Raw genomic sequence first — 27,108 nt, forward strand, 5'->3', positions numbered from 1 at the left:
AACGTCGGATTTGCAACATAAAACTAGGTTTAACAAGCTACTCATATATCACTCACTTCAAGGCTCCTCTTGTTTCTACCGCCACTATCTCTACGACGTGTTGCTTGGTATGATCTACGGCTGTTGGCTTATGTGCGCCTGGCGAACTGACAAGCATCAGGCGCCGGAAGAGCGGCTTCCACGTTGGGCAGAATCACAATGTGCGGTGTTCGAACGGTGTCACCGACTTACACAGCGTACAACAGGGACCACACATCGATATGTGGTAGTAGGGTGGCCGGTAAAGAAAGGCGCGTGGCATACCTTAAAAGGCTATACCAACTACCGCCTCTCACTGTATATTTTGCTACACAAACCACGAATCCACCCCAGCCCCTTCCTGGGAGAGAAGACGGCCTACTTCTTCTGCCTCTTCGCGCTCTTATCGCTCGCCGCACTCAGCACGCTCGCACTCCGTTTCCGTGCCCCGCTGCTACTGTCGGGCCTCGAGCTCGTCGCCTTCTCCTTCTTCTTCTCCGACCCGGGCTCCTCCTTAATCTCACCCGTTTTATCCCCCACAGCAGCAGCAGCAGACTGTTCCTCCTCCTCCTGCGGCTCATCGGCCGCCTCGCCATTCGCACCCCCCTTCTTTTCCTTGCGCGAATCCCCCTTGTCCCCCTCTCCCTCTCCCCCTCCCTCCCCCTCACCATCTGACCCCAACACCTCGCGCGCGCGCGCCCTCTCCGCCCGCTTCGCCTCCTCCAGCTTGATCTCGCCCTCCAGCTTATCGCTCAGCTTGCGGGCGTCGACAAGCGCGGCGACGGCGCTCCAGAGGACCTCGAACTGGGCGGTGACGGCGGCGGTGGGCATGACGAGGCGCGGGGGCACGTCGAGCTCGGCGAGGGCGTTGGTCATGCGCAGCTGCTGCTGGCCCGACTTGTGGCTGTAGAGTTTGTTAATGCGCTCGTAGCGGAAGGTCGGCCCGCTGCCGAGGCGGTCGTGGTACTGCACGCCGTAGACCTGCTCCTCGTGCGCCGACAGCTTGCGGCGCTCCGGCTGCGCGGCCGCCGCGCCGCCCTTCTTTTTGTTGCCCGCCGTCGCGCCTGCCGAGGTGGCGGACGTCGGGGTGGGCTCGGCGGACACGCGCGCCCCGGCACCGGCACCGGCGCCGGCGCGTACGTCCGAGTCGCGACGGTTGGCGGTGGCGGCCGCGATGCTCTCGCGCCGGTTGTGCCCTGGGCCTTCAGACACTGCGCTGCCTGGGACGGCACCGCCCGGGCTGACGCCGTCGCCGGGGCCGAGGATGCTCTTGCGCTTTTTGGACTTGTCGGTGGACATGAGGTTTTGCAGGAGGGCTTGTAGGCCGGCTGAGCTCTTGAAGGAGTTGATATCCGAGTCTGTGGCCGGATAGTCAAGGCGCTGGTACAGTTCGCGGCGCTCCTCGTTGAAGCGCTCTGTGCGCGCGAGAATGCGCTTGATTTCAAGGAGCAGAGACTCCTCTTCGCGGGCCTCGTCCTTAGAGCGTGCCATCGTGTTGAGGGCAAACTCCTTCTGTTTCTGCTCCTGTTCGGCGTTGAAGTTCTGCATCATCTCGTAGAGCTCGAACTCGGGTCTTGTCATATACTGTGCTGGCTTCTGGACTGCCATCATCTTCGCCGCAACCTCGTAGTAGCGTGCCTTGAGGTCTTCCATCGTCCGCGGCTTCTGTGTCGACACCATGGCTGTGCTCGTTCCGTTGGCCTCCTCTCCCTGAGGATGTTCGGGAAGGAACTCATACCGGTCCCAGATGAGGGTCCAGCGCAGGTCGTATTCCTTTGCCTGCTCTAGCAGGTAGTCGGTTTCCTCCTTCGTCCACTCATTGCTCTGGAGGTTTGCTCGATATTGGTCCTCATTGTACTGCGGTACTGGAACTCGTACGTTGAACTTGGCGAACGAAGAGTCCTCGGGTTTGTCGTCTTTCCTCTCTCCCTCCACTACCATGCCTTCACTTTGCTCGGGTTCACCATCCTGCGCAGGTGCCGGCGGCGGACCATGCTCCGACTTCCGTTTCCAGTGCCGAAGCACAAGGCTGCCGTCGTCGCTCCGTGCTGAGTTTGTAAAAGACTTTAATTCCCATCGCGTAGCCGGTTTTCGGCTAGCAAATCGCCTTTTTTTGAAGAAGGATACTTCGGGGACGATAGCGATTGGGTTGTCGCCGCCAAGGTTTTGCACTTCGCGTGCGAGTCCCTTCAAGTTTGGTCGGGATCCGCCGGTTCTCTGTTTTTTGGATGCACGGGGCGCGGCGGAGTGGTTGGAGGGGAGGTTTAGAACATCGCGGACATCGTGAGAGGTCATGGTGCCCAGGTGGTGGGTGTGTTTCTTCCGGTCGCGTCGCGGCATGCGATAGCGCTATAGGTACTAAACTGCACCGAGTTTGCGCTCGCAGGGGAAAAAAATCAATTGTTAGAACCCGGATTCAATTAAAAATTGGTCTGTTTAATAATACACGGGTTCAAAATCGATATCTCCCAGCTTCAGCGATAAAGGTGCGACCGGGTATCATCTGAACGATGCAAATGGTTGAAGTTGGGCAGCTCATCAAGGTCGTTTTTGGTGGATTTTGGCAGCGAACACCGCCAAAAAAAATCCCACCCTGGCGTCGCATGCCTGCAAAAGTTAATGGGCCGAGACTCGCAAAGTGAGCACGTGATCTGACCAATCCCCTGAGTGGGCCTAATTTTCCTGAACGTGGCAGCTTTGAATGCTTGGCCGGGCGCGACCGAGTGCCAGCCAGTGTTGCAGCGGGAAGTGTCGATTTCCAGAACCTCGTCCGAGTGAACCCCGTCGCCGCCCTTCACCGTCACTAATAGCACCAGGTGACCCGCCAGATCACCGGCAAAATGAGGTCTCTTCTCCCCCTCCTCTCCCTGGCCACCATGGCCCGGGCTCTCTATTTCTACGTCGACGTGACAACACCCAAGTGCTTCTTCGAGGAGCTCCCCAAGGACACCCTGGTGGTGGGCCACTACTCAGCCGAGGAATGGAACGACCAGAGGCACATGTGGGAAAAGCACGATGGCATCAGCATCTACATCTCCGTTGATGTATGTCCTCCCTTCCACACTTTCCCCTCTCACAGCAATCCCAACAATCCCCCACCTTCCAAGCCACCCGGATACTAACCCCTATCCCCCCGTCGCCAGGAAATCTTCGACAACGACCACCGCGTCGTCTCGCAGCGCGGCGGCTCCTCGGGCAAGTTCACTTTCACGGCGGCCGAGTCGGGCGACCACAAGCTCTGCTTTACGCCCTCGTCGAGCAGCGGCCGGTCCAACTGGCTCTCGGTATCCTCCCCCAACGGCGGCATCCGCCTGACGCTGGACGTGGCCATTGGCGAGACCAGCGCCCTCGACGGCGCCGACAAGGGCAAGATCCAGGACCTGGCGACGCGCGTGAAGGACCTGAACGCGCGGTTGAACGATATTCGGAGGGAGCAGGTTTTCCAGCGGGTGAGGTCCCCCCTTGCTACTTTTTTTTTTTCTTGCCCTGCGAGAGGGTGAGGTTGAGTAAAGAGTTTCAGGAACTAACCAATGTGGGATGTAGGAACGCGAAGCCGAGTTCCGCGATCAATCCGAGAGCACCAACGCGCGTGTGGTCCGATGGATCCTGATCCAGCTCGTCGTGCTCGGCGTGACGTGCGCCTGGCAGCTGTCCCACCTGCGGTCCTTCTTCATCAAGCAGAAGCTTACATAGAGACGCAAAAAGTCTGGGTTGGTTCTGGTATGGGCTGGTGCTCGTGTCGGTGTGGGAGTTTGATGTTGTTGTCTTGATGATCTGCTTGTTGTATGCATCCATTCGGCCACCATGACGGAAAACATTCCGCCTGTCCGTCTGGGTTAGAAGTTTCTCTCTCTCGGTTGGAAGGGTAGTCAATGGGTTTGGTTGGGAGCGGGAGTTTCTAAATGCAATCGACGATCGGTATATACGCGGTCATGGCTCTACTGTAATGATATACACACTTGGTCTGGCATGAATGGAAACGGTGGAGGATAGTTGGATTGCTTTGCAGCAAGCTTGGGACCTCGTCATGATAATGCCATTTGTCCCACCGGTGATTTCTCCTCTTTTGCGCGGACTATTAACATTGATACGGATGACTAGTATAAAGGGTTCGACGGTGGTGAGAAATATAAATAGGATTATGAAACATCATCTGGTTTTAAGCGCCAACACTTGAGAAAATGTGAATATGTTTCCAAGATCACAAAGATACGAAAGCTATTCACATAGTGTGGCCGCGAATAAGTTTATAAAATCGATTTCGTTATTCTACCTAGCCCAAAAGAAAAAAAAAAAAAACAGAACATGAATGTGTGACAAATCAGTCTCCCGTCCCGTTGAAGCCCCAGAGACAAACAGTACAGTTAACCTGACACCAGTTACGCTGACGCTCCCTTTTTGCTTTTGTGCTGTATGTTCTTGTTCTCAAAGACGGATGCTGATTATTAGAGAGTTATCTGTATGGGAGAGACAATAAAAAAAAACACACGCCCAAGAAGCGCCATGATGTCCTGTTTACCCCCACAGTACCCACAGTCCGCCCAACAATACCCAGCCCTGGAACCAGAGCTGTGGCGAGATGAGGCGGCCCAGGCCGAGAAACAAAGGAGGGACTCGCAGTCGAGAAAAAAAAGAAAACCGGATTATCGTGATCGTAAATGATGATGTCTGTCCAGAGGCGCCGAATGTGCCGGAAACCGCTATGGAAAGAAGTATCCTCTATGTCCCATGCAAAAACGAAAAACGGATGCGCATGTTGCGGGCAAATCATGTCAGACTCGTCTCCTGGAAAGCCTTCTATATAGAACATGCCGTCCGCTACCGCCTCGCGCTGGTTGAACCCGTGAGCCAAGGTCGCCGGAGAGTTTCAAGGCAAGGACCAATCGCTTACCCAATAGGACGCCGGATGATTCAACAAAAAAACAAGCGTCAATACTCCTAGCCGCAGCACAGCGTCTTGAAGAACTTCTGCATACCCGTCGGCTGCGGTTGCTGAGGGTTACTCTGCGGCTGGGCTGGGCTGTTCATCTGGGGTGACTGGGTCATCGGTCGCTGCGGCAGGTTCTGCGCGCTGTGCTGGAACTGCGCCTGGGTCGAGCCCGTCGGAGTCGGCGCCGCTTGCATGTAACCCCCAGCCGGCGAGCGCGGACTTGCCAATCCGGGCCCGTTTGGCCGCCCTGGGTTCGGTGATTGTCCCATAACCTGGCGAGGCAGCGGGGGTTGCGTGGCGTTTAAACGAGCTGCGGTCAGTCCCGGGGCTTGCGGGTCGCTTTGGTGACGATTGGTGGCCCCCCGCGAGTTGCCGTGCAGTTCCATGGCAGATGCCCCGGGCCGAGAGTTTGGGTCGTGTAAAGCTTGGCGGTTCCAGTCCCCCTTCTTGTCCTGCTTCCTCATCCAATCGTACTCGCCATCTTCGACCTGCCCAGATACCTGGAGCGCCTCGGTGAAAAGACCGCGGAGATAGTTATAGTCGGGTTCGTCTTCGAAGCCGAGACCGCGTACGTAGCTGAGATACTTCTCAAACTGTTCAGGGAAGTTTGCGCAGAGGTCCTTGATGGCCGTCGTCTGCTTCTTCTCGCCAATCTTTTCGTACTTCTGCTTGTTTGTCGCAGCCTTGAGGCCTTGCCATGGCAGACCGCCTCGCAGGAAGTACATGAAGACGTGGCCCAGAGCTTCGAGATCGTCTCGTCTCGATTGCTCCCTGCCGAGATGCGTGTTGATACTCATGTACCGGGCAGTGCCCGAGAGGGACTTGCGTTCCCTATAAGGGATGTGTTGCTTGGTCTTGGGGTCACGGTATTGCTTCGCCATCCCGAAGTCGACAACATGGATGACGTTAGCGGTCTTGGTCCCGGGTCTGCCAATCAGGAAGTTGTCGGGCTTGATGTCTCGATAGATCAAGTTCTTCTCGTGGATCGTTTGGACGCGCGACAACTGCATCAACGGTTAGCTGTGGTCATGAAACAGATTTGGCGGAAGCACATACCATCTGCTTGGCGACCATGCAAACTGTTTTGAGGGAGAACCTCCGGTTGCAGTGGTCGAAGAGGTCCTCCAACGAGGGGCCAAGTAGGTCGATAACCAGGATGTTGTGGAGGCCTTCCTGGCCGAAGTAGTAGACATTTGGAATCCCGGCTAAGGTGAGGGTTAGTCAGAATGCGCGAATATAGTTACCCCAGCGGTCAAGACTTACGGCAGCCCACAAGGATCTTGTATGTCCGATATTCGTCCCGTAGCTGGGGAGCATCGCTCTTCCTCGGCTCCTATTACATATTGCATTAGTCTTGTACAGCGACGACAGGCGGGTGGGGGGGTTTTCTTTCGAACGTACGAATTTGATGGCGACTTGCTGGCTATTCAAGAGGTTCATACCCTCGAAAATGACGCCGAAGGAACCCTCCCCAATCTTCTTCCCGACCCGGTAGTGCACCCCCACAACGTTCGACGATGACGAAGCCATGTTGATGGCCTGGCGTTAATCGCGCGACCCGATCAGGCTATGCGGTGAAGGTATCTGAATCCCAGCAAAATCGTCAGCTTCAACAAAGAAGTCTCGTCAAAAGGCGGCGGTCATCTGATGGCAGCTGCAACAAAATGGATGATGACAACACGTCGATGCGGGTTGGTGGTCGGTGGAGTGCGGAGGCAAACGAACAATGCGATCATCGCAACGCACGATCTCCGCGCAAGACCGGGACAACCCAGAGATGAATGTGGTGGGAAAACTGGGTGCATATAACGGGCACGAGCCAACTCACAAGCTTTCGAAGGGGTTTGCAGATGGCCCTATTGACAGTGCACGGCTTTCAATAAGCGATGCTTTTGCTGGCATAGACTTTTTGTCGGTCGGCAACCGCTACAGACAGAACAAACAATTGCTACGGGTCCTCGGTGGAAAAAAATTCTGGTGGGTGCAGCCGCGTCGGAGATGGGACGACAAAGGCAAAAGGGATTCGAGTCGAGTTGTGCTCGTGAGATCTCTCGGGGGTTCAGCCGCGACGTGTAGGTCGAACACTCAATGATGATGCTTCTAGATTGAACCGGCCGATTGGCGGGTCCGCACTCCGGATTCGCTCGGTCGCCCCGGCACCGCTTGTCGTCTGTGGCCTCTGCGAAGGCGCACAGAGTTTGGTGGGATGGCGATATGTCGTGTGGTGTGGCGGGAGGGAATGGAGAAGGAGGAAAAGGCGAGGAAGGGAGACTCCAGAAGGGGAAGGCAGGGCAGCGGAGTCCACGAGCAGGGGTTGTCAACAGTCCAGCCAATCCAACTCCCGGCAGAGCGACAACGAGCAGCGAAGTGAGGTGGTCCTTGCGCAGCCTCCCGTCTCTGCCAATTCACTTCTGCAGGCGGTCCTCGCCACAACACCGCAATTGGAAAGCGGATGCACAGGCCTAGAGGCGTAGCACGGCCCAGCAGGAGTTGGGATGGAGAAAGAGGCGCAGGAACAACAAGCCTAACTAGCGGGCCATCGGTCGCGAGAGGTCGTCGATTTGCTTGCATGATCAGTGTTGCATTTTCAGAGAATCACAGCCCAAGGTCGAGACCATTGCCTGATCTGGATTTGGTCGGTTCATTTTGGGGAGGGATTCAATCCGCCAACGAGCCCTGATCCCCCTCCGAACCGTGCCCTCAGCGCAAAACCAGGGACCTTCCGCACCGCCAGACTGATGCGACTTTGCAATCTTGGCCTACCAAGCAGCAACAGCAGCCCGCGTCCGGAGCCGGTTGTACGTGTTAGCTAACAGCACCCGCGTCGCTTTTTCACCGCCCGAAGCCGGCTTGTCGATCTACGCGAGCCGTTAAGGGCGGCCGAGGCGACGAAAAAAGGCCAGATTCGTATGGGGACAGCACCTGTTCCCCAGCCTCTTGTCCCCACGCTAGCAATCCCAAAAAGGGATGGCTCCCAGCAATAAGACGGGGCTAAATTGACGCGGTGAGCCTCAGGGCAGGTCTCCTGCAGAAGGCTAGCGGTCACGCCTCTCGCAAACATCATTTGTTGGGGAAGCGGCCAGCAAGGGGCAAAAAGGAAGGTACGAATCTCACGAGAAACCCCCTAACGGCTGTCGGTCGCTCGCTCCAAGGTTCGGTAAGGCAAGCGATGGGATGCCCATTTCGGCGTTGTGGGGTCGATTTTTTTTATTCTCATCAGCCAACCAACCCTGGCAAGACGCGGTCCGCCCCTTGCCTGCGGTGGGCGGGCATCTCATTTTTGTGGTTCTCAGCCGCTCGCTCTTGAGCAAGTTTGGTTCTGACGGGAGGCTTGCCGCTTGCGAAGTCCTCGACTTGGCCAGCCAGCGAGCCAGCCTTGTTTGGGTGCCAAGACGGAAGGCGAGTCGGGAAAAGAAAAAGTGTGCCTGCCGACGGGGATGTGAATTAGGTCCTGCACAAGGATACGGATACTTTAATTCATCAAGTGCATCGCGGCGGTTTCCGAGGGGCCACAATCTTCGATGCCTTCCTTTTTTGCAACGAGAACCTGTTTGATGGGGGTTTACTGAAGAGTTGAGTCTGACAAACCACATTCAAGCTTTGACTTCCATCTGCAGATGCCCGCTCCAGCTCATGCAGGTGTTTCTGTATCTAGTCAAAATACGACTGAGTGCTTGGTTGACAGACTCAGACACAGCACCGTCTCGAATACGCCGAAGTTGGGCCTTCTGCAACTGATCAACTCGCTGGCAACCCCCAATATCCAATCATTCCCGGTTAAGGTTACCTTCCACCTCTGGGAGGCTTGGGGGTTTGTGGGTGCTGGACCCAAATCTCTTTCTGCCTGTCGTCTATGGACCGACAAATATAAATGGTGCGTGGTATTTTAAACTGTGCAACCGCATTTGGGACTTGGGGGTGAAATTCATCTCTTGGCTTTTGAACGTAAAACGATCATCGATGCCTAGCCTAAGCTCGAAGTTTTGACGACTGGTGCATTCATACAACATCCATGGATATAGCTCCGTCGCATTGACATAACTCTGTTTCACCCCCTTCCCTGCCCCCCCAACCTGACCACATGATTCGTCCTCCACTCCAAACAAAAACCTCAATGATGGATGGCACCGCAGCCACTCACCGCTCTGGCCGAGACACGGCTGACATGTCCAAACTCCATCAAGAATTCGAGGCTGCCGCCCCACTCCCGCTTTTGTGACGAGGTTTGATAGTGGAGGGGGGAATGGGGGGTTGAAGTTGATGCTGTGTAACGCTCCCTCGGACTCTCCGAGACAACGATGAAGCTTAGGGACTAGGCCTTGAAATCCATAACTCCCTTGTCCCTAGGATATAACACGAGGACGCAATTACCAGTCCAAGTAGACCATAGTGGAAGAGGTTAATGTTGATGAGACCCAGGAGGGCAAACACGCGATCACAAAACTCGGCCTTCCCATTTTTGATTTATCTTCATCCTGGCCATCAAGGCCCGGTAAGGCGAGCTCTGCGGAGCTGCCATATTCTCATAAAGACTCATCAAAAAAACCGACAGCCAAAGCAGCTCTACCACACAAAAGTAATTATACAGTTTGGTCTGCGTAAACCATTGTACGCCCGCACCGTCATCTACCAGGAGAAAGGAAAAAAAAAAGTGAGCGTTGACCCCATCCTCTTGCGTAGGACCGTTCCCATCCATCGTTTTTCCCAGTACACAAAACAGAAACAAAGCCGGAAGCCATGCACGCGCACCCCCCGCCACCACCCTGCTCAACCTCATTCCCCAACCCCCATCCTCAACCTCAAAGTCCAAACAAACCCCCAGGCATCGTCCTCTCCCTCTCCTTGATAACCAATTTCGATTTCGCATTCCCATTCGGCTGCGCCCGCGCCTGTGCTTGTGCTTGCGCCTGAGTCCGTGCCTGTGCCTGAGCCCGAGCCTGAGCCCGCGCGGCCTGCTCTTGCGCGGCCGCAGCCTTCTTCGCAGCCGTGAGCCGGTCATAGGTCACGGCCACCGTTTTTTCGGCACATTCCCGCGTGGTCCTGTACCAGGCATCGAGCTGGGCCTTGTCGATGGCCGTGCGCAGCTGCTTGTCGTCCCAGCGCATGGCGTCCAGCAGCTTGCCGCGGAAGCCGTCGTCCATGCTCTCGAAGCGGCGGTCGAGCGACTCGGTGAAGACGCCGAGCGCGTCCGAGGGCTTGACGAAGGGGTGGAACTTGGAATGAGAGTGTTCTATACAAGGCAAGTTAGCATGTAATTCTGATGTCACGGTCCGGTGGGTAGGGCAGTAAGGCTTACGCTCGTCTACAACTGCAAATAACGTGTGGTAGGCAGCCGTCTCGCCCACGGTGGCGAGTTGGTCAAGGTCACCCTTCTCGTTGGTCTGATTGACTTGCTGCCAATCGTCACGTATGAAGCACCGTCTCCAAATAAGCCGCTCAGCGTCAAGACGTTCCTCGCCCTTGAGACCGTACTGGGCGACCTTGAGCGCAAGATAGAATTGGTCGCCGATGGTGTCGTAGTGGTTGGAAGGAAGCGACGCCAGAGTGAGTAGGTCAATCAAGGTGTGCGGTTGCAGTGCTTCGTGTCTGAGCAAGCGTGACATGGAATCATCAAAAACCTGATGAAGTGCCTTTTGCCTCTTCGGGATCAGGACCCCGTGCTCCTTGACGGCGAGTTCCACTTCCGCCGACTCGTCAACACCCTCCTGAATAGTGGGCAGGATCTGACTATATAAGGCGTCCTGGATCTTGATGAGCTCGAGCGCGTGGTCGATCTTCTCGAGGTTGACACCGTTCCGCCCCTCGTTATCAGAGGGGGCGCTACTGACGCCGTCATTGACGGGCTCAGCTTCCTCAGCGAGTAGAGCCAGTTTGCCCAAGCTGAGCTCAATCTTTTTATTCCAGACTTGCTGCTCGCGGGTGAGGCCCAGGTCCAGCAGCGTTTCGGCGGCATGATCAATGTCCTTCTCCCTCTCAACGTCGTTGATCCACGATATCTTGGCTAGCTCAGGCTTGGTCCGGAGAAACTTGGTCGCGTAACCGTTCCTGTCGTAAGGGAAGTCCAGAACAGCCTCCACGCCGCTATTCTCGAGGAGAACTTCATAAGCACGGAAGGCAAAACCCTCCTCGTAGTCGTCAAATAAGCGGCCCATTTTCTGCTGCTTGAGCTTAGCGAGAGCGAGCTTTTCTTGTGCCGCGCTGTCCGTCGTGTTTCCTTCCATCGCACTTTGTGTCAACGATAAGATTTGTTGCACCACGACTTCGGCAAGCGAGTCGAATGCTTTGTACTCCTTAGCGAGCTCGATAGCCTCCTCCCACAAATTGAAATCCTTGAGCCTCAGAATCTTAGTATAAACATCGTCTTGGTAGATTTGCTGGTACGCCTTGCCGCGCTCCTGAGCTTGGGCGTCGTCGCTCAACGCGGCCCAGCTCGAGAATTCGGCGAGAGATGTTAGGTACTGGCTCGTTAACGAGGGTAAAAGATGCCGGGTGGATTCAAGAAGGCGAGAGTCAACCGGGGTGTTATCGGGAGATGGGTCCGAGCACCGCTCAAGCCATTGGTAGCAGAACTCGACCAGTCGCTTGAGGTTGTTGGTGATAAAGAAAGTCGCGGTCCAGGGCTCCGGGATTGCGTTGCCGCCGGCGATATCTCTCGGGTTGACGCCGTATTGCCTTGCCCTGTTGAGCCGAAACTGACGTGCCTCAAACAATGCCCCATTATTGATCGTGACGGCCTCCCAAACCAGCCGATTAATGCCGGCCTCGTCGGCCAACCGCTCCGTGAAGTGGTACTTGATGATTTGGTAGGCCCAGGCAACAAAAATATCCAACCTCCACACGTCGTTGATGAACCAGTGACGAACAGGGTCCACCTGGCCCACGGCCGGGTTGAGCTCCGTCTTTTGGTGTTCGTTGATGTAAACTGCCGTTTCGGAGATGAGCGTCTTCTTGTCGCCCTTGGGTCTCTCGGCGAGAAACTGTTCATGCTTTTGCCATATCCATGTCGCGACAGCCATCTTTTCAGCATTGTAGAGAAGCATCCACCGGGTGCGCATGCCCAAGTCAACATCAAGTGAATTGAGATAGGCAACCAAGCCGTCCAGGTAGACAACCCTGCTCTTCATGTTGTTCTCGAGCGAGGCCGGTAGATTCGCGATGAAGGGTGTCTTCGAGCTCACAATCTCATGGCTCAGCTCAATCGCCGCGTTTCCGATCTCCTCGCTTGAGAAGGGCAGCTCTCGCCTGCCCTGAAACACCAATGGATTGTCATCCTTGACCCCAAAGAACACAGCCTGTTCTAGCTTGCTCTTCGCAGTGACCTCCGGCGGAGTTTCGCTGGCAAACCGGTCGATGTCGGAGACTGCAATCCTGACCGCGCCGACTCCTTGAAGTAGGAGCACGACGGTGGGGTTTTTTGTCCTGTGACGGTGAGGTCTCGCGTCGTCTTGTGCGTGCCCGCCCCCGGTGGGCTCTTCGATGCCAGACCCGACAACCTGAAGGGTCTCTTCGTCCCGAAAGTCTACCACATCTTCGAAGGTATGTGGTAGCATGTGACTATCTTCCTGTAGCTGTGCATCCGGGGAGTCGGGGGGGGCAACCATGGAGGAGACGACCACGGCCCTATCGAATACGAGGAAAGCAACGAGGGCAGGCCGCGGGAGGTAGATCCGAGGCTTCTCCGCGGCTCCGAACCTCACGGGGCTGTTGTACGAGGTTACCGGACGGACCATTCCGATCCGAGGGCCCTCAGGGCTTATAACCACCTCGACTAGCGAGTATCGAGATCGGTGCTGTTTTGAAAAAGAAGCAAGAAGCAAAGCATGTTGCAACGACTCCTCTTCGTGGGCCAACGCCTCGCTCAGGCAACTAGCATTAATATACTTTTGCGCCAGGCCCCGGGGCACAAGCGTGAAGTCGAGCACCTCAAAAGAGTCTGGTGAGAAGTTGCTCACGGCTGGATCGGCTTCATAGATGGCTTCCACCAATCGTTCCCGGATGTCGGAATCAGAAACGAGTTCGTGATGACCGCCACGGTGTATCTTCCACGAGTGCAACCGTCCTTTAGAGGTGGCGGCAACAACTATCCGCTCTCCAACCTTGGACCCGTGGCTGGTCCGCGCGGCAGCAATTTCGCCGCGGAAAGCAGCTGAGCTGAGGGCGTGGCGGATGGTTCCGAAAAAGCCCAAAGCATTGCCGCCTAGACCGCTCCGAAGGAACTGGGCGGTGATCCCGGGGCGTCCGTGTGCATCCCTCACACTCATGTACGCCATCCGTCCAGTGCTGAAGACCAAAATGAACCCCGCAGACCCAGCATCGACGATTTGAGTAACGTGCTCGCCCGAATACATGCCGGATATTGAGTCTTCGACGCCGGTCCGTTGTTGCCGAATGAAGTCGGCAGTGGCTGCGCTCGAGATGGACTCCCAATACGCGACCTTGCCGCTCGTCGGGATGATGACGACCAACCCAGGCTCATCTGAGGAGGCCGAGGCGGTGACCAAGGACGCAAGCGGGAGAGGATCGGAGGCATGCTTCGAAGGGTACGGGATGGTGAATGTGAAGGTTTCGGGGGAAGATGTCGTCGAGGTGTAGGGCCATACGAAGACGTGGTTATGGGTGAGGCTCAGGGCGTAGCCGGTCGATGAATAAACGGCACCGTGCTGGCGATCTTTGGAAGAGTTCAGCAATGCTTGTCCGCGAAACATTCCGCCCTTGGATAGTACAAGGGAGTCGGTCTTACTTTGCGCGTCTGTGCGGAGTCTGTCTGGTAGTGCCGGTAACTTGCTCACGGTAAACGCATTATTCGTTGTCTGCGACTCGACAATTAGCTATTATTCCAAGTCCAGGCGAGTATGAGAGAACTAACCAAAACAATGCTCCCGTCGCCCTTGGCAGCCCTCTCCCCTGGTTTGGGCTTCTTTGATCGCACGCTGAGTTCCCTTCGTTGCGCGCCAGCGTTCTCGATGCCGTCGCGCTTAGTCGCGTGGGCGCCGATTTTATCGGGCTTCACCTCGTACAAGTCGGGTTGTGCATCCGGATTTACGGAGGCGGTCTCGGCCAAGGGGACCCTTTGGCGCTTCGCCTTCGGTTGCTGGGCAGAGGGATCGGAGGTGCGCTGTCGTCGGCGACTGCTTCGCGTGCCTTTGGCGGGCCCGCCTTCGTGAGACGCGGAAGAAAACATTGTCGCGAACGGCCTGACGGAGGGGTTTTCGGTGTTGCGGTCGGCGCGGCCTCGCGGTATCGTAGAAAGAAAACGCCAGAGACCGATCGATGGTTTAGTGAATCATCAACAACTAAACGGCATCAAAAATTACCGATAGAAGAATGATGAATTAAAGGTCGGTAAATACCGACGGGACGGTGCGCAGAAGAAGCAACCCGGCGAAAAGTCGAGAATGAAATGGTTCGAGTTCGAGGCGGGCAAAAGCAGGAGTGACGAAGCCTTCATCGATTGGCCTGTGTTGACTTTGGGCAAAAATTCTGGGGCTACCACTGGCTGGAGCTGGATGGTCTTGGAGCCCCAGCATGCCAGCTCCATCCACGCGCTCACCTCCGATTGAACAGCCCCACACAGTACACAGCAGCCGAACGCCTCACTTGTTCCTGGGCAGCTGGGCCTTCTCTCCCCATTCCCAGCTTTGTCCAATCATTCCATCCAAGTTTTCAAGATCGATCGTGCAAACTTCACGGGGGGTTACCGATGCGATCAATGCCTAGGAACTATCCCCATCATGCAACGATTTTTCCTGTCCTCGACTTTTAAATTGCATCGTGCTGCAGTATAATCACCAGTTGAGCTTGCGACAACCCCGACTGGCAGTTCTACCGAGTTATTTTTTTTTTGTGACCGAAGCTGGTGACATCATTACGACCGTTGAACGTTTCAAATCCGTTCATTCATTCCCGTCCGTGGTGTTGCAACCCCCAAACCCCAAACCACCTTCACCACACCCTCACCCCTGTTCATACCGGCCACCCACCCGATCCCCGGAACGTTTGCGCACTATGCGTTGCCATTCTTTTTATTCTAAGTAATTTTGATACAAGTTTATTCTCTCTATTTTTTATTATTCGCTGGGGTAGTCCCCCCGTCGCGCGAGGCCATGAACCGGGCAGCAACCTCGGTGACCATCACCGATCCCTTTGTCAAGTACACATCCCTTATTGCAACAGGTGTCTACAGTCCAGATGCGGCCCAGTACCGCCTCGCTCATCACCTACAAGGGGTATACGCGAGGCTGAAAGATTACACACCTTCATCTGAGTACAAAATCAGGCTACAACAGATCACGAGGGCTGTTGGTGCAACTCAGGGGACAACGGGAGAATCGCTCGCGTCTCCCACCCACCCAATTCGCCGGAATCCGCTCTTTGCGCGCTTCTTTCAGAGGGGCGATGGGAGAGATAGTTTGGCTTTGGCAAGGGTCCTGACGAGTTATCAGGCCGCTTTGCATGTTGATTCTCCAAAGGGCCTCTTCCTTTCAGGGGAGGTTGGCACGGGGAAGTCGATGCTCCTCGACCTCCTTGCCGAGGGTTTACCTACCCGCCGAAAGAAGAGGTGGCACTTCAACACTTTCATGTTGCATACGTTCTTGAGGTTAGAAGAGTTTCGAAAATCCCGCCCGGATACGTCGTCACAAAATTCCGAATACTCCTTGCTCTGGATGGCTAAAGAGCTTATGGAAAGCTCTCCCATCCTGTTTCTCGACGAGTTCCAACTCCCAGACAGGGCTGCGAGCAAAATCATGAGCAACCTCTTTGTTGCCTTTTTTCAGCTTGGCGGCGTTCTTGTTGCTTCCTCAAACAGAATGCCCGAAGAGCTTGAAAAGGCGACAGGTGGTTATTATACGCCCCCGGCCACCGGTGGTTTGGTCGAGAGGGTTCTAGGCTTCGGAAACAACCGGTCCGGCGGTGAATTGTTTGGGCAAACCAGCGACTTTGCCGCCTTTCTTGACGTTCTCAAGGCTCGGTGCGACTTTTGGCACATGGAAGGGACTAAAGATTGGAGGAGAAGAGAGAGTCGGATGGCGCCCCCAACAGAGTCTGGTGGTGTCGCCACAGGAGCCTATCCCCAAGTGGAGACAGCGGGCAGCGGTGCCAGTTTGGCCCAGCAGAAATCCGAGAATGGGGGAGAAGTGCCAGTAATGTACTTCTTGCCGTCCGATGGCGAAGAGATTTGGACATCCGGGTTGCGGTATGCGACAAGGTCGGGCGAGAGCTGTTCGGAAACCCAAGACTTGAGCTGGAAGCCCACCAGCCTAGTAGTCTATGGAAGAAAATTAGACATCCCTCGGCAGTACGATGGCGTTTCGTGCTGGGATTTTACTGAGCTTGTCACCTCACTAGGGCCAGCGGACTATGTCACATTGGCATCCAACTTTCATACCTTTATCATTGACCGCGTCCCTGTGTTGACCGTGTCCATGAAGAATGAGGCGCGACGGTTCATAACGCTTTTGGATGCGCTGTACGAGTCACGGTGCAAGTTAGTTATCCGAGCTGAGACCAACCCCGACCAACTCTTCTTCCCCGAGACAAAAACACAGTCGGCGGGGACAGACGCCGCTCAGGACGCCCCTGCGCAGTATGAGGGCGCGGAAGCAACGTATGCTGAGACGATTGCCGAAGTTTACCAAGACCAATTGTCGCCGTTCCGTCCGAATATATCGACATACTCAGAGTCCCCAAACTCAAAGTACGACCCGGATCAAGACTCAGACTTCGGGAAGGAGCAAGACAGGAAGGTCGATTTTAACAGGACTGCCGCATTTACCGGCGAGGACGAACGGTTCGCATATAAGCGGGCGACGAGTCGGCTGTGGGAGCTCTGCAGCATGCAGTGGCACACGCGGACGGGAGACTGGTGGCAACCGCTGCCGAAGGAGGCTAGGCATTGGGAAGGGAGGGCGATGTCAAAACCACCGCCTTCGCCTTTGTCGAAGCGCGCGCCGAGTGAGATTACCATGGGCGAAACCGTGGAGCTCGAGGAGCCCGCTGGCCTGGAGCGGCTCCGGATTGCGAAACTAAGGGCTAGCGAGCAATAGCGGAGTAGGCTAAGAGTTTGTTTGGCTCGTCCCGTCCCGGGAGCTGTACCCTCAATGCGCGGGCGCGGCTGACGATCTGGGATGCACTGTTTCCTCTAGGCTTTGGAGTGTGAGGAGCATCATGGGGAAAAAAATGTGTCAAAAAGTTGCATTCTCCTCCCTCAATATACCCTCTTGAAGATAGGCTCTTACATGCCTTGCAGGAGCTAATCACGGAAGCCAAGGCTGGGGAAATCCTCCTTCGTACATACATCCGACATGTAACCGTTGAGCCAACTGTGGGGTTAAGGTTACATCCACGACTTCCTGACCCGATTTCACCGATCTCCTCCCACTGCCAAACGTATCGGGGCGGCCGGGGTTGTGTTGAACGGCAGAAAGATCGGCTCCTCCATCCAAGACAGACGCAAAGATACCGCGTCTACCGTTTTAGACGTGGTACATATAAATATAATCTTCACCATTTTCTTGCCCTCTAAAACGGGCTTCAAAGGGGATAACTGCCGGTTATTCCGGCAACCATCACAAGCATCCCCAGCCCTCAGCCAATGACACATTGGCCCTCCTTTCGGCCAGGACACCCGCTTGCCTAGAACAGCAAGTTGCTACGCTCCGGAGCGAGCCCTGCCGGGAAACCTGGAGCGCATCCCTCCCGTCCACCCCTTTTTGGGATATACTCCCCGATCTTTAGAGCCAAAGTGGCAGGCACATTAAATAACAACACGTAGAGAGAAAGGGTACGTATGGACACACCCAGCGAACCACGCCCACCATTGCGAGCTCAGCTGTCCCCAATGCCACGGTGATGTAAAGTAAACCGCTGAATCATTCTCCAACCCCCCCTCACTCACCTCTTCCACACCGCCCACTCTCCCACACCTCCCCCCATCGTGTAATGCGCCCCTCCGCGGGGACGTCGCCATCACCATGGGCGAGAAAACCCGCTTCCAAATGCTGATGCGGCCGCGGCCACGATCACGACAAAACCGCCGCCAGCTACGCCAGGCCACCCTGCTCCTCGGCGGCGCCCTGACGCTCTACTGCTTCCTGTTCGTCTGGAGGACACCCCAGCCGGCGTCGGCGTCGGCGCGCGCAGGGAAGCCGTCGCTGCCGCCGGAGGTGCTGAATAACCTGTCGCTGGACGAGGGGCAGTGTAATGCCTATTTCCCGGGGCTCACGAAGGAGATTGATGATGTGGTGGCTGAGGGCCCGTTTCCGGTGAAGCAGACGGGTGATATGGGGCCGTTGCAGGGGCGGATTAAGGATGGACAGGTGCGTCGGTTGGTGCTTTTGTTGGGGGGGTGGTTTCTGTTGATATTGACGGGGGTGGGATAGATACACATCATCCACGCGCAGCGCAAGTCGGATCTTTCACAGGAGATGCTGAACGTAAGTTTTCTACCGTCGCTAGAGCCCAACCCACGACGTATCTATCTACCCTAGACGGCCCTCAAACTCACACTCACCCGCCCACCACGCATAGTCACGAACGGCCTCGCTGCACCAGCTCCACCGCGCGCTGCTCACCTCACCAACGCCGCTCCCGGACACCATCTTCACGCTCAACTTCCAAGACCAGCCGTTCGGGACGGCGTGGGCGTACTCGCGGCACGCGGACCCGCAGTTCGTGTCCAAAAAGGACGGCCACGCGCGCACCTTTCTGATGCCGCACTTTTCCTTCTGGGCGTGGAACCTGCCCTTCATCGGGTCGATGGGCCGCGCGGCGGAAGCGATCGCCGAGCTCGAGGCGGAATACGCGGGGGCGTGGCACGGCAAGATCGCCAAGGCGGTGTGGCGCGGGACCATGTGGTTCAACAGCGTGCACAGCCCGCGCATGCGGCAGAACCTGGTGAAGGAGGCGCGGGGCAAGCCGTGGGCGGATGTTGAGCCGCTCGAGTGGACCAGCAACGGCGGTGGCAAGGGGGCCGCCAAGACGGCTAGCAATGCGCTCCCGATCGAGGGCTTCTGCCGGTACAAGTACATCATACACACCGAGGGCATCGCGTACAGCGGGCGGTTTCAGTTCCTGCAGATGTGTGCCAGCGTCGTGCTCACCCCGCCGATCCAGTGGATGCAGCATGTGACGCACCTCGCGAGGCCGCTGTTCTCGAGCGATTTGGATCTCAAGCGGGGTGGCAGTGGGAAGAGCTGGACGCCAACGGAGAAGGTTAAAAGGGCGTGGCCAATGGGATATAAACCCGAAGAGGCGAATATCGTGTTTGTCGCGCCAGACTGGTCAGATTTGGGCGAAACAGTGGCCTGGTTGGAGGAGCACCCTGAAATCGCCGAAGGGATCGCGAGAAGGCAGAGGGATATGTTTGTCGGTGGTGGGTATTTCAGCCCCGCTGCTGAGACGTGCTACTGGCGAGCTATGGTGAGAGGGTGGGCGAAAATGGCGCGGACCGAGGGTCAGGGATGGGAGGATACCGAGGGGATCACATTTGAGGCGTTTAGCCTGACAAACACCACCTAATGGCGGTTGCTGTCCTGGTGGGCGGTTGGTGTTTCGGCGTCCAGACTCGGTAGAAACGGGCGCGGGTTCTGGGTTTGTGTCGATAAACTCGTATAAATCAGCGCATGCTTTTGAAAAACGCGGCGACTCCTTGTTATTGATTCGTAAACGTATCCCAACATTGGACGCGTCGTGGTCGTGGACGCCGGTATCCCAACCGCCTCAAAGATTCGTGATCCCTGGTGTCCAAGCCTCCCCAATCCTCTTCATATCGTCGGCGAACTTCTTGTTTGTGATTTTCGCGCCTCCTTGCCCGGTCGGTGGTGAGTGCTCGTCCGGATCAAAGAACGGATTCTGCAGTAGCCGTATGTATGCCCCCTGCATAGCCTTGAATACTGGCCTCATCTCCCCCTCTCTCAAGCCCGCTGCTGCGCCCGCAAGCCTCCTGTCCCTCCCATCTAGCCCCGCGGCAAGTGCGCCATCGATGCGCCGGCCACGCATGTCGATAATCACAACAAAGCGGGTGCCCGTGTTCGTCTCAAAGCCGTAGGCGGCGAGGCGGTCGTCGACGGCGTGGAGGAGGCCGAAATCGCCGGTTAGGCCGACGCCGGCGGCCGCATTTTGGCGCGAGCGAAGTTCGAAGACGTCGAGGGTGCTGGAGAGGATGAGGGAAAATTGGAGAGGGGTGCGCACGGGGCGGAACGAGTTGTTGGAGGGGTCGTAGGACGGGAAGATGGACGTATGGAGGGGGTTGTTCTAAGAAGGTCAGTCGTCGAATAAATGATGGAGTTAAAAGAGGCTTACGTTTCGACCGATAACCCCGAGGCAGGCGATCGAGGGAATTGCGGTCGCCATAGCGGCGGCAGGCGGTCTTCAACGGAGGATTGGACAAGTCGAGGGTTGGCTACGGGAGGAGCCGTCTCGCGATGGAGGTCCTCCGTCCTCTTCAAGTAAGCTGTTGACGGCCCGTGCACTCGCTGCCATCCTTCGCCTTGGCGCTAAGATCGTCCGTCATCGATAGACTCAACGTCTGGGTGACGCTCTGCATTGCGTCAAAGTGGGGGGCTATGGTCGACGAGTAATGACCTAGTCCCTTCTACAATACGCTCGGTTCTGCTCCACGGTTTGCTCGCTAGCCTTTGCATTGCGTATATTATCTAAAGTTTGTTAAATTATCAATGGCGGCGGGCTCGCTGCTGGGTAACTTCAAAGCTGTCAACATATAAGTTTGTCACAAATACGGAAGTATCGAAACAAAGCGATGTGTCTAATATGGTAGATTAACTAACTACCTAGGACTCGTTGATTACCCAATGCCCGGCTCATGCGCGCGGCTGGTCACCCCCCCTGACACGCTGACGCCGACCTTTTTGTGGCCAACAAGGGGGGCAGAATAGGTATCTGAACCCAAAAACAAAAACACAACCTTTTGCAAGCCATAATTCCTCTCTACTCCTCGTCAACCAGGTACTCGGGTCTCTTCTAGCCCTCTGAAAACTTTCCTCGATCTCAGTTGGGTCGGTGATCGCCCAGACGCCGGCCCCCATAACGGTGTCCTACCCTCTCATGCCCACCTCTATGCCAACTACTATGCGTCCGACCATGCCCGGACCAATGACAACCCACCGCCTGACTATTCTGTTCCTGGTCGAGGTACTTTATGCTGTCCCACCACCTCACCGTCTCGAGACACTGACTCGCCAACAAGTCCTTCACGTCGGCTTTGCTCTGGAACGGCCTGGCCGTGACATTACTGACACAAGGCACCGTGCCGGGCCAGGTAATGATATCATCACTTTCCCGCCCCTTCACCCGGCTGGTGCCCGCCAATACCTTCTGCATGACCGCCACAGCCGGCTTCATTATCGGGCTGTGGAACGGACTGTCGCTCTTCAATCGCACCGCGCGCGGATCGTGACCCAAAAACTGTCGGACATGCGCAACCAGCGTCTTTATGCGGTCAATGTTGCCACTCAAAACGATCTGGTTCTTGCTGTTGATATTGGCAATGAGCACTTGATCGATAGGTGACCGGTCTTCCGCACTCTCCGACTTGCTCCCGGGACTACTATGACCGACGAACTCGTGAATGGCATTTACCAGCGACTGCAGGTACTCGGGCTCGCTCACTATGGCCACCATGCCGTACTCGCCGCCATACTCAGCCTCAGCACGCTTCGTGGCCGCCGCCATGGCTTCGGCTCGCTTTTGCACGAGGAACAGGCTGTCCTCGAATTCGATGAATCCGCTGGATACGAGAGCCGCGAACTCCCCAAGAGAGTGGCCTAGCGTAAAGTCGGCGCGCTCTGATGTCTTGAAGCCAAACTCCTTCTCGAGGATACGGAGGATTAGTATCGACGTCGCCATGATGGCGGGCTGTGCGTTTGGCGTCGCGTTGAGCACTCTCCCAGGGCCCTCTTGTATCACATCGGATAGCTTGTACCCCACGATATGGTCGATTTCTTGGATGATTGACGTGGCTGTGACCGGGAATGCCTCGATCCAGGGAGTGAGCATGCCCACCTTCTGAACGCCTTGCCCTGTTGCGACGGATTGCAAGTTAGTGAATGGAAACGCAAACAGGGCCAACACACCACAGGGGCAGCGCACCCGGGAAGAAGATGGCGGTCTTTGGCCGCGCCCTCCCTGTCGACGACGCATGGCGAAGTTGTACTTGCAACACCGAAGGCTGTCTTAGGGCTGTAGACGCCAAGACTGCGCTGGAACGGCGGCTCGCATTGTTGGCGAGTACGCGATAGCAACCGCGCAGCGGATTCATTCTCGTCCTAAGGGAAAGCAAAAGGGTGCCAATGTCACCATTGGCCAGCCAGGGCGAAGCTGGGGCGATCAGGGTGGCCGCCTCATCAGTTGCGCGAGGGGCGGTCGCAGTTGCGGTAGGGGTTGTCGGAAGAAGGCGCGGGGGGTGCCAATGGGTAACTCCGGCAAGACGATAACGGCTCGCGGCGCGAGACCCTGGAAACGGAGAATAGATCCCGACACTGTGGGGGAGGTCCGTCCGAACGGAAGCGATGACGGCAGCGAACGCCAAGCACCCGTGTTATGAAAGCTAACAGTGTAAGATACCATACGCATGTAATTTTCAGCTTGCAACCGATTTCACATGAAAGATTTCATCCATATCGATCTCGATTGTGTATCTCACGAACACTCTAACAACCTGGGTCAACCAGGCATTCTCACCCGCCGGGGGAAATAAAACCAATTCAGAACTACACAACACGCTCACCATTGACTCAACCCATTCATCTCACTCCGTCTCTTCGAGACACCACCAACCACAACCATGCCCATCACAATCCTCCCTCCCAAACCCTCCCGCCCGATCAACAACAACCGCCCCTCCTCAGAAGACGACATCTACGGCGCCTCAGACAGCGACTCAGACGCCGGCACGGGCGGCGGCGCCAGCATCGACCCCGACGGCGACCACGCCATGCTCCCGCCCACCTCCAAACGCCCCCGCCACACAACCACCACCACCACCACCAACCCCTCCTCCTCCTCCATTGTCACCCCCGGCGAGCAAATCACCGACGACCCGCAATGGATGCGCGGCCACGGCACCTACATCCCCTCCACCTCCACGGGCCGCGCGGCCGCCGGCGCCATCGTATCCTCAGTAGCAGGCACGGTGGCGCGCACCAACAAGCTGCTGTCGGTGCGGCCGCTGCGGGCGCGCTACACGCCCGAGGTGGGCGACCTGGTGGTGGGGCGCATCGTCGAGGTGCAGGCGAAGCGGTGGCGGGTGGATGTGGGATCCACGCAGCTGGCCGCGCTGCCGCTGAGCGCGATCAATCTGCCGGGCGGGATTCTGAGGAAGAGGACGGAGACGGATGAATTGCAGATTAGGAGCTTTTTTGCGGAGGGGGATTTGTTGGTCGCGGAGGTGCAGCAGTTGTTTGGGGATGGGGGGGCCGTGCTGCATACGAGGTCGTTGAAGTATGGGAAGTTGAGGAATGGGGTGTTTGTGGCGGTTGCGGGGATGGGGGGTGGTGGGGGGGGTGGTAAGGAGTCGGAGGCAGGTTTGGACGATGGATGCTGCCAACGGCGGGGGGCAGATCGATGTGGTGCTGGGTGTGAATGGGTACGTGTGGATTAGTAGGCATGTTGAGACGCCCGAGGCTGAGGCGGGCGCCGCGGGGATTACGAATATGGAGGAGAGCGTGAGCACGACCATGTACTCGAGCCAGAACGACCGGATTGAGGTCGAGACTATGAGGGAGATTGCGCGGCTGCGTGGGGTGGTGACGGCGTTGGTCGAGAATGGGCTACGGGTGGATGAGGACATGGTTGTCAGGGGGTATCACGAGGCCGTGGAAATGGCTATGGTCTCGGTTGAGGGGTCGGACGACACCTACCTGGGTGGTGAGAAGGGGCAACAGCTCGCTGCGGCGCTTACAGGAGTTTAATCCTTCAGTCATTCTCAAAGAGAAAAAATAAATGGACATTTCGCCAGTGATTGATTACTTAAGGTATCTATGGATTCCCTTCGGGTCTTGCGAACCTCCTCCGTCTGATTTGTTCCAGCTGGATGGTTTTGTGAAAATGAAAAATGGACTTAATAATGGCCTGGTATCTCGGAGCAGAAAAAAAAAGAACATTCGAGTAAAAAAAGAGAACAGAAGAAATATTACGACCAAGGGTGCGAAAGAATGTTATGGGTAGCGTAATCAACTACATCCAGCCTGCGTTGGATCGGGGTGAGCGGCGTTCGAAGGAACCGTGGCTCAGCATATCGTATAGATTTTATTCATCGTGTCCTAAATAACACACAGCTGGTATTAGATTGCTGAACACGTAAACTCCCCCTTGGAAAAAAAGAAATCCAATCCGACCCTATTTTCCAATCCGATTTGTATAAAGATAATGGGCCACGAGAACAACCATCCACCTCACCAACGCACCTTTCGCGCTCTTGCTGCCCAGCCCACAGAACATGGCGGCCCAGTACCCGAAGCCCTTGACCACCTTGCCGTTGCGGTCAAAGTTGGGCTTCCCGTTGGTCAGGCGGCCCACAATCTTGAGCTTGCCCATGTCGAACGGCATGTACCGCACGGCGATGAGCCTTTCGGACCACGTGGGCGTCTCCGAGATGGTGCGGAAGTGCGTAAAGCAGTCGAAGCTCGCCTTGCCGCGGTACGCGCCCCAGCCGCTGTCGCCGACGCCGCCGAAAGGCACCGTGTTCACAGATGCGTGGAAGTACGCATCGTTGAGGGTGGCGCCGCCCGATGTCATCTCGTTGAGAACTGTGCAATGGTTAGTTGGAATAAAAAAGCCGTGGGGTGTTCAGATTGGCTGCTGGCACTCACCTCTCTGGTTCTCCGCCTTGGAACCAAACGAGAACAGAGACAACGGCGTCCGATGGACCGTGTTTGCGACGTTGAGCGCCTCGTCAAGCGAGTTCACCGGGTAGATGGAGAAGATGGGCCCGAACGACTCTTCCTGCATCATTGGGTCGTCGATCGAGTCCACCAGCACAGCGGTCGGCTCGATGAACTTGTCCGCCTCGTTTACGCCGCCACCCATTACAATCTTGCCCCAGAGTGTTGTCCAGCATCTTCTTCAGACAGTGAAAGTGCCTCTCATTGACAATTCGGCCCAGGTCCGGGCTCGCCTGGGCGCCGTTGGGGAACATCTCCTTGTAAGCCTGGTTGAGGAAGGTGATGAAAGTCGGGACGAGCTCCTTGTAGATGAGGATGTAGTTTTGGGACAGGCAAATTTGGCCCGAGTTCACGGTCTTGCCCCAGAGCAGCCGCTTCGCAGCCAGGGCCAGGTTGGCGTTCTTAGTGATGAAGGCGGGATTCTTGCCGCCCAGCTCGAGCACCACGGGGGTGAGGGTCTCGGCAGCCTTCTTCGCGATGATGGTGCCGACCGCCGCGCTGCCCGTAAAGAAGATCTTATCCCATTTCTCGTTCATGAGTGCGTTCGTCTCGGGGATTGCGCCGTTGACCACAGCAATGGCGCTCGTGTCGAGCGTCTTCTCGATCAGCTCCTTGATTACCATGGCGCATGCGGGCGTCAGCTCGGAAGGCTTGAGAACCGCTGTACACCCGGCACCAATGGCACCGACCAAGGGCGCAAGTAGAAGCTGGACCGGGAAGTTGTAGGGACCGATAATAAGCACGGCACCCAGCGGCTCCTTCCGAATGCGGAACTTCATGAACGAGAAGGTCGCCGGGACATGTGGCGAGCCCAGCTTCTCGTCCTTGGCAAAGCTTTCGAGGTGCTTGAGCATGAACAGGCAGTCTTTCTTGACCCAGTCGATCTCGGTAAATAGTGACTCGAAGTCGGACTTGTGCAGGTCCTTCATGAGGGCAGCCAGGAGTCGAGGCTGGTAGTCGTCCAGAGCCCAGTACAGCTTGCGCAGCTGAAGCCGGCGCCACTCCAAGTTCTTGGTCTTGTGGATGCGGAAGGCCCCGCGAGCAGCGCTGGCAATTCCTGGGATCGCATCCAAGGCCGTGGCCTGGAACTCGGGGAAGGTCACCTCAGTGGCCATTGTTGCTAGTCAGAGAAGCCTAAGCAATGCCGTCGTAGCCAGGAGTGTGCGATGATGCAAAATGCGACGGGATGCGATGGGCCGTCGTGTGATTACGAAGCAGTCAAGACAAAAAAAGAATTGGAAAACGAAAGACGGGGAAGGCCACGAGAAAAGGAAGTCAAAGAACAGGAAAGAAGGAGGGGCCAAACTGGAATGGATCTTCTCCTATTTTCCGGCTTGAGTACGTCGGTCGTTGTCACACAAGCCGGAATTATCCCGATCCTGTCAATATCACAAATCGTCCGTTCGATCTTCTTTTTTAGGATAGGATGGATGGATAGTTACAGGGGCTGCATTAGCACAGGCCGAGGCACCCTCGGACTATCCAATGTTTCCATCGGCCACACTCATCCTTGCATTGCAGCCAACCCCACATCCGGGCAGAAGAAGCTGCACTCGATACCTATCGGGCAACTTCCGACCGAGTCTATCTGAGAACGCTGCACAGTTGTCGCCCCACGGATGGCGGCATTTATGGTGTGTATTCCAAATACGGCGATATAATTGAGATGAGAGACATGGCGATCTCAGCACGTACAATGTGCGAGCGACTGAGAACTTCATTCACTGTGCATATGCAAAGTCGCAGCTTCGATTGCAATTCCAATCCGATGACTTGGCGCAGGGAAGCTCTCAGCTGCGGCAGGCATGGGTCCATGGCGGCTTGGCAAGCCCCTCTTCCCCACACAGATTCGACCTGGATGCCGAGGCCTGGGTGCATCGATTTGCAGATGAAAGCCATCATCTGAAGATGCAAATCCTGGCTGATGTCGGCGACGTCCCGAGTTTATCAAACCAACTCCTTCATTGGGGGGTTCTGAGAATATGGGAAGCCGAGTCTCTTTTTCCACAGCCTACAATAGCTCTCATTTGCATAACCCACAAAGAGCCCCCTAATCAATCTTAAATGGTGGGTCGACGGGAAGGAAACCCGCTTGCTCTCCGCTTGACCATGTGGTTCGGTCGTCTCACCCTTCGCCGACTAATAAAGTCAGCAAGCATGGCTGGTCCGCTCGATGTGCATGGTATCACGAGTCTAGACCCCACCGTAACCGCGGCATCAAACTTCTGTGTAACGAACTAACCAACCTCAATGTTGCTCAAT

The 27,108-nt window shown here is 56.2% G+C and overlaps 9 protein-coding genes across 9 annotated transcripts; 4 read left to right on the forward strand and 5 right to left on the reverse strand.

The window, feature by feature from the left end:
- Positions 1-396: 396 nt before the first annotated feature.
- On the reverse strand, positions 397-2,313 carry CHGG_08643 (uncharacterized protein; the record flags this gene model as incomplete). Its single annotated transcript, XM_001226569.1, has 1 exon — positions 397-2,313. The coding sequence occupies one exon, from the start codon at positions 2,311-2,313 to the stop codon at positions 397-399; it is 1,917 nt and encodes a 638-aa protein (XP_001226570.1).
- A 545-nt stretch (positions 2,314-2,858) lies between these two features.
- CHGG_08644 (uncharacterized protein) lies at positions 2,859-3,711 on the forward strand (the record flags this gene model as incomplete). The annotated part of the gene is made up of 3 exons (XM_001226570.1): positions 2,859-3,062; positions 3,162-3,467; positions 3,562-3,711. The coding sequence occupies 3 exons, from the start codon at positions 2,859-2,861 to the stop codon at positions 3,709-3,711; spliced, it is 660 nt and encodes a 219-aa protein (XP_001226571.1).
- A 1,245-nt stretch (positions 3,712-4,956) lies between these two features.
- On the reverse strand, positions 4,957-6,478 carry CHGG_08645 (uncharacterized protein; the record flags this gene model as incomplete). The annotated part of the gene is made up of 4 exons (XM_001226571.1): positions 4,957-5,952; positions 6,005-6,153; positions 6,212-6,281; positions 6,350-6,478. The coding sequence occupies 4 exons, from the start codon at positions 6,476-6,478 to the stop codon at positions 4,957-4,959; spliced, it is 1,344 nt and encodes a 447-aa protein (XP_001226572.1).
- Positions 6,479-9,747: 3,269 nt separating this feature from the next.
- CHGG_08646 (uncharacterized protein) lies at positions 9,748-14,129 on the reverse strand (the record flags this gene model as incomplete). The annotated part of the gene is made up of 3 exons (XM_001226572.1): positions 9,748-10,178; positions 10,245-13,758; positions 13,815-14,129. 3 exons carry the CDS (start codon positions 14,127-14,129, stop codon positions 9,748-9,750), a joined length of 4,260 nt encoding a protein of 1,419 aa, XP_001226573.1.
- Positions 14,130-15,756: 1,627 nt separating this feature from the next.
- Positions 15,757-16,992, forward strand: CHGG_08647 (uncharacterized protein; the record flags this gene model as incomplete). Its single annotated transcript, XM_001226573.1, has 1 exon — positions 15,757-16,992. One exon carries the CDS (start codon positions 15,757-15,759, stop codon positions 16,990-16,992), a length of 1,236 nt encoding a protein of 411 aa, XP_001226574.1.
- Positions 16,993-17,919: 927 nt separating this feature from the next.
- CHGG_08648 (uncharacterized protein) lies at positions 17,920-19,465 on the forward strand (the record flags this gene model as incomplete). Its single annotated transcript, XM_001226574.1, has 3 exons — positions 17,920-18,264; positions 18,328-18,381; positions 18,476-19,465. 3 exons carry the CDS (start codon positions 17,920-17,922, stop codon positions 19,463-19,465), a joined length of 1,389 nt encoding a protein of 462 aa, XP_001226575.1.
- A 1,428-nt stretch (positions 19,466-20,893) lies between these two features.
- Positions 20,894-22,223, reverse strand: CHGG_08649 (uncharacterized protein; the record flags this gene model as incomplete). The annotated part of the gene is made up of 3 exons (XM_001226575.1): positions 20,894-20,926; positions 21,071-21,984; positions 22,055-22,223. 3 exons carry the CDS (start codon positions 22,221-22,223, stop codon positions 20,894-20,896), a joined length of 1,116 nt encoding a protein of 371 aa, XP_001226576.1.
- Positions 22,224-22,748: 525 nt separating this feature from the next.
- Positions 22,749-23,874, forward strand: CHGG_08650 (uncharacterized protein; the record flags this gene model as incomplete). Its single annotated transcript, XM_001226576.1, has 2 exons — positions 22,749-23,426; positions 23,578-23,874. The coding sequence occupies 2 exons, from the start codon at positions 22,749-22,751 to the stop codon at positions 23,872-23,874; spliced, it is 975 nt and encodes a 324-aa protein (XP_001226577.1).
- Positions 23,875-24,211: 337 nt separating this feature from the next.
- Positions 24,212-25,961, reverse strand: CHGG_08651 (uncharacterized protein; the record flags this gene model as incomplete). Its single annotated transcript, XM_001226577.1, has 4 exons — positions 24,212-24,225; positions 24,370-24,711; positions 24,775-24,997; positions 25,056-25,961. 4 exons carry the CDS (start codon positions 25,959-25,961, stop codon positions 24,212-24,214), a joined length of 1,485 nt encoding a protein of 494 aa, XP_001226578.1.
- Between the last annotated feature and the right edge of the window lie 1,147 nt (positions 25,962-27,108).

Source organism: Chaetomium globosum, genomic scaffold, assembly GCF_000143365.1.
Source record: "Chaetomium globosum CBS 148.51 scaffold_6 genomic scaffold, whole genome shotgun sequence".
Classification (NCBI taxonomy): domain Eukaryota; kingdom Fungi; phylum Ascomycota; class Sordariomycetes; order Sordariales; family Chaetomiaceae; genus Chaetomium; species Chaetomium globosum.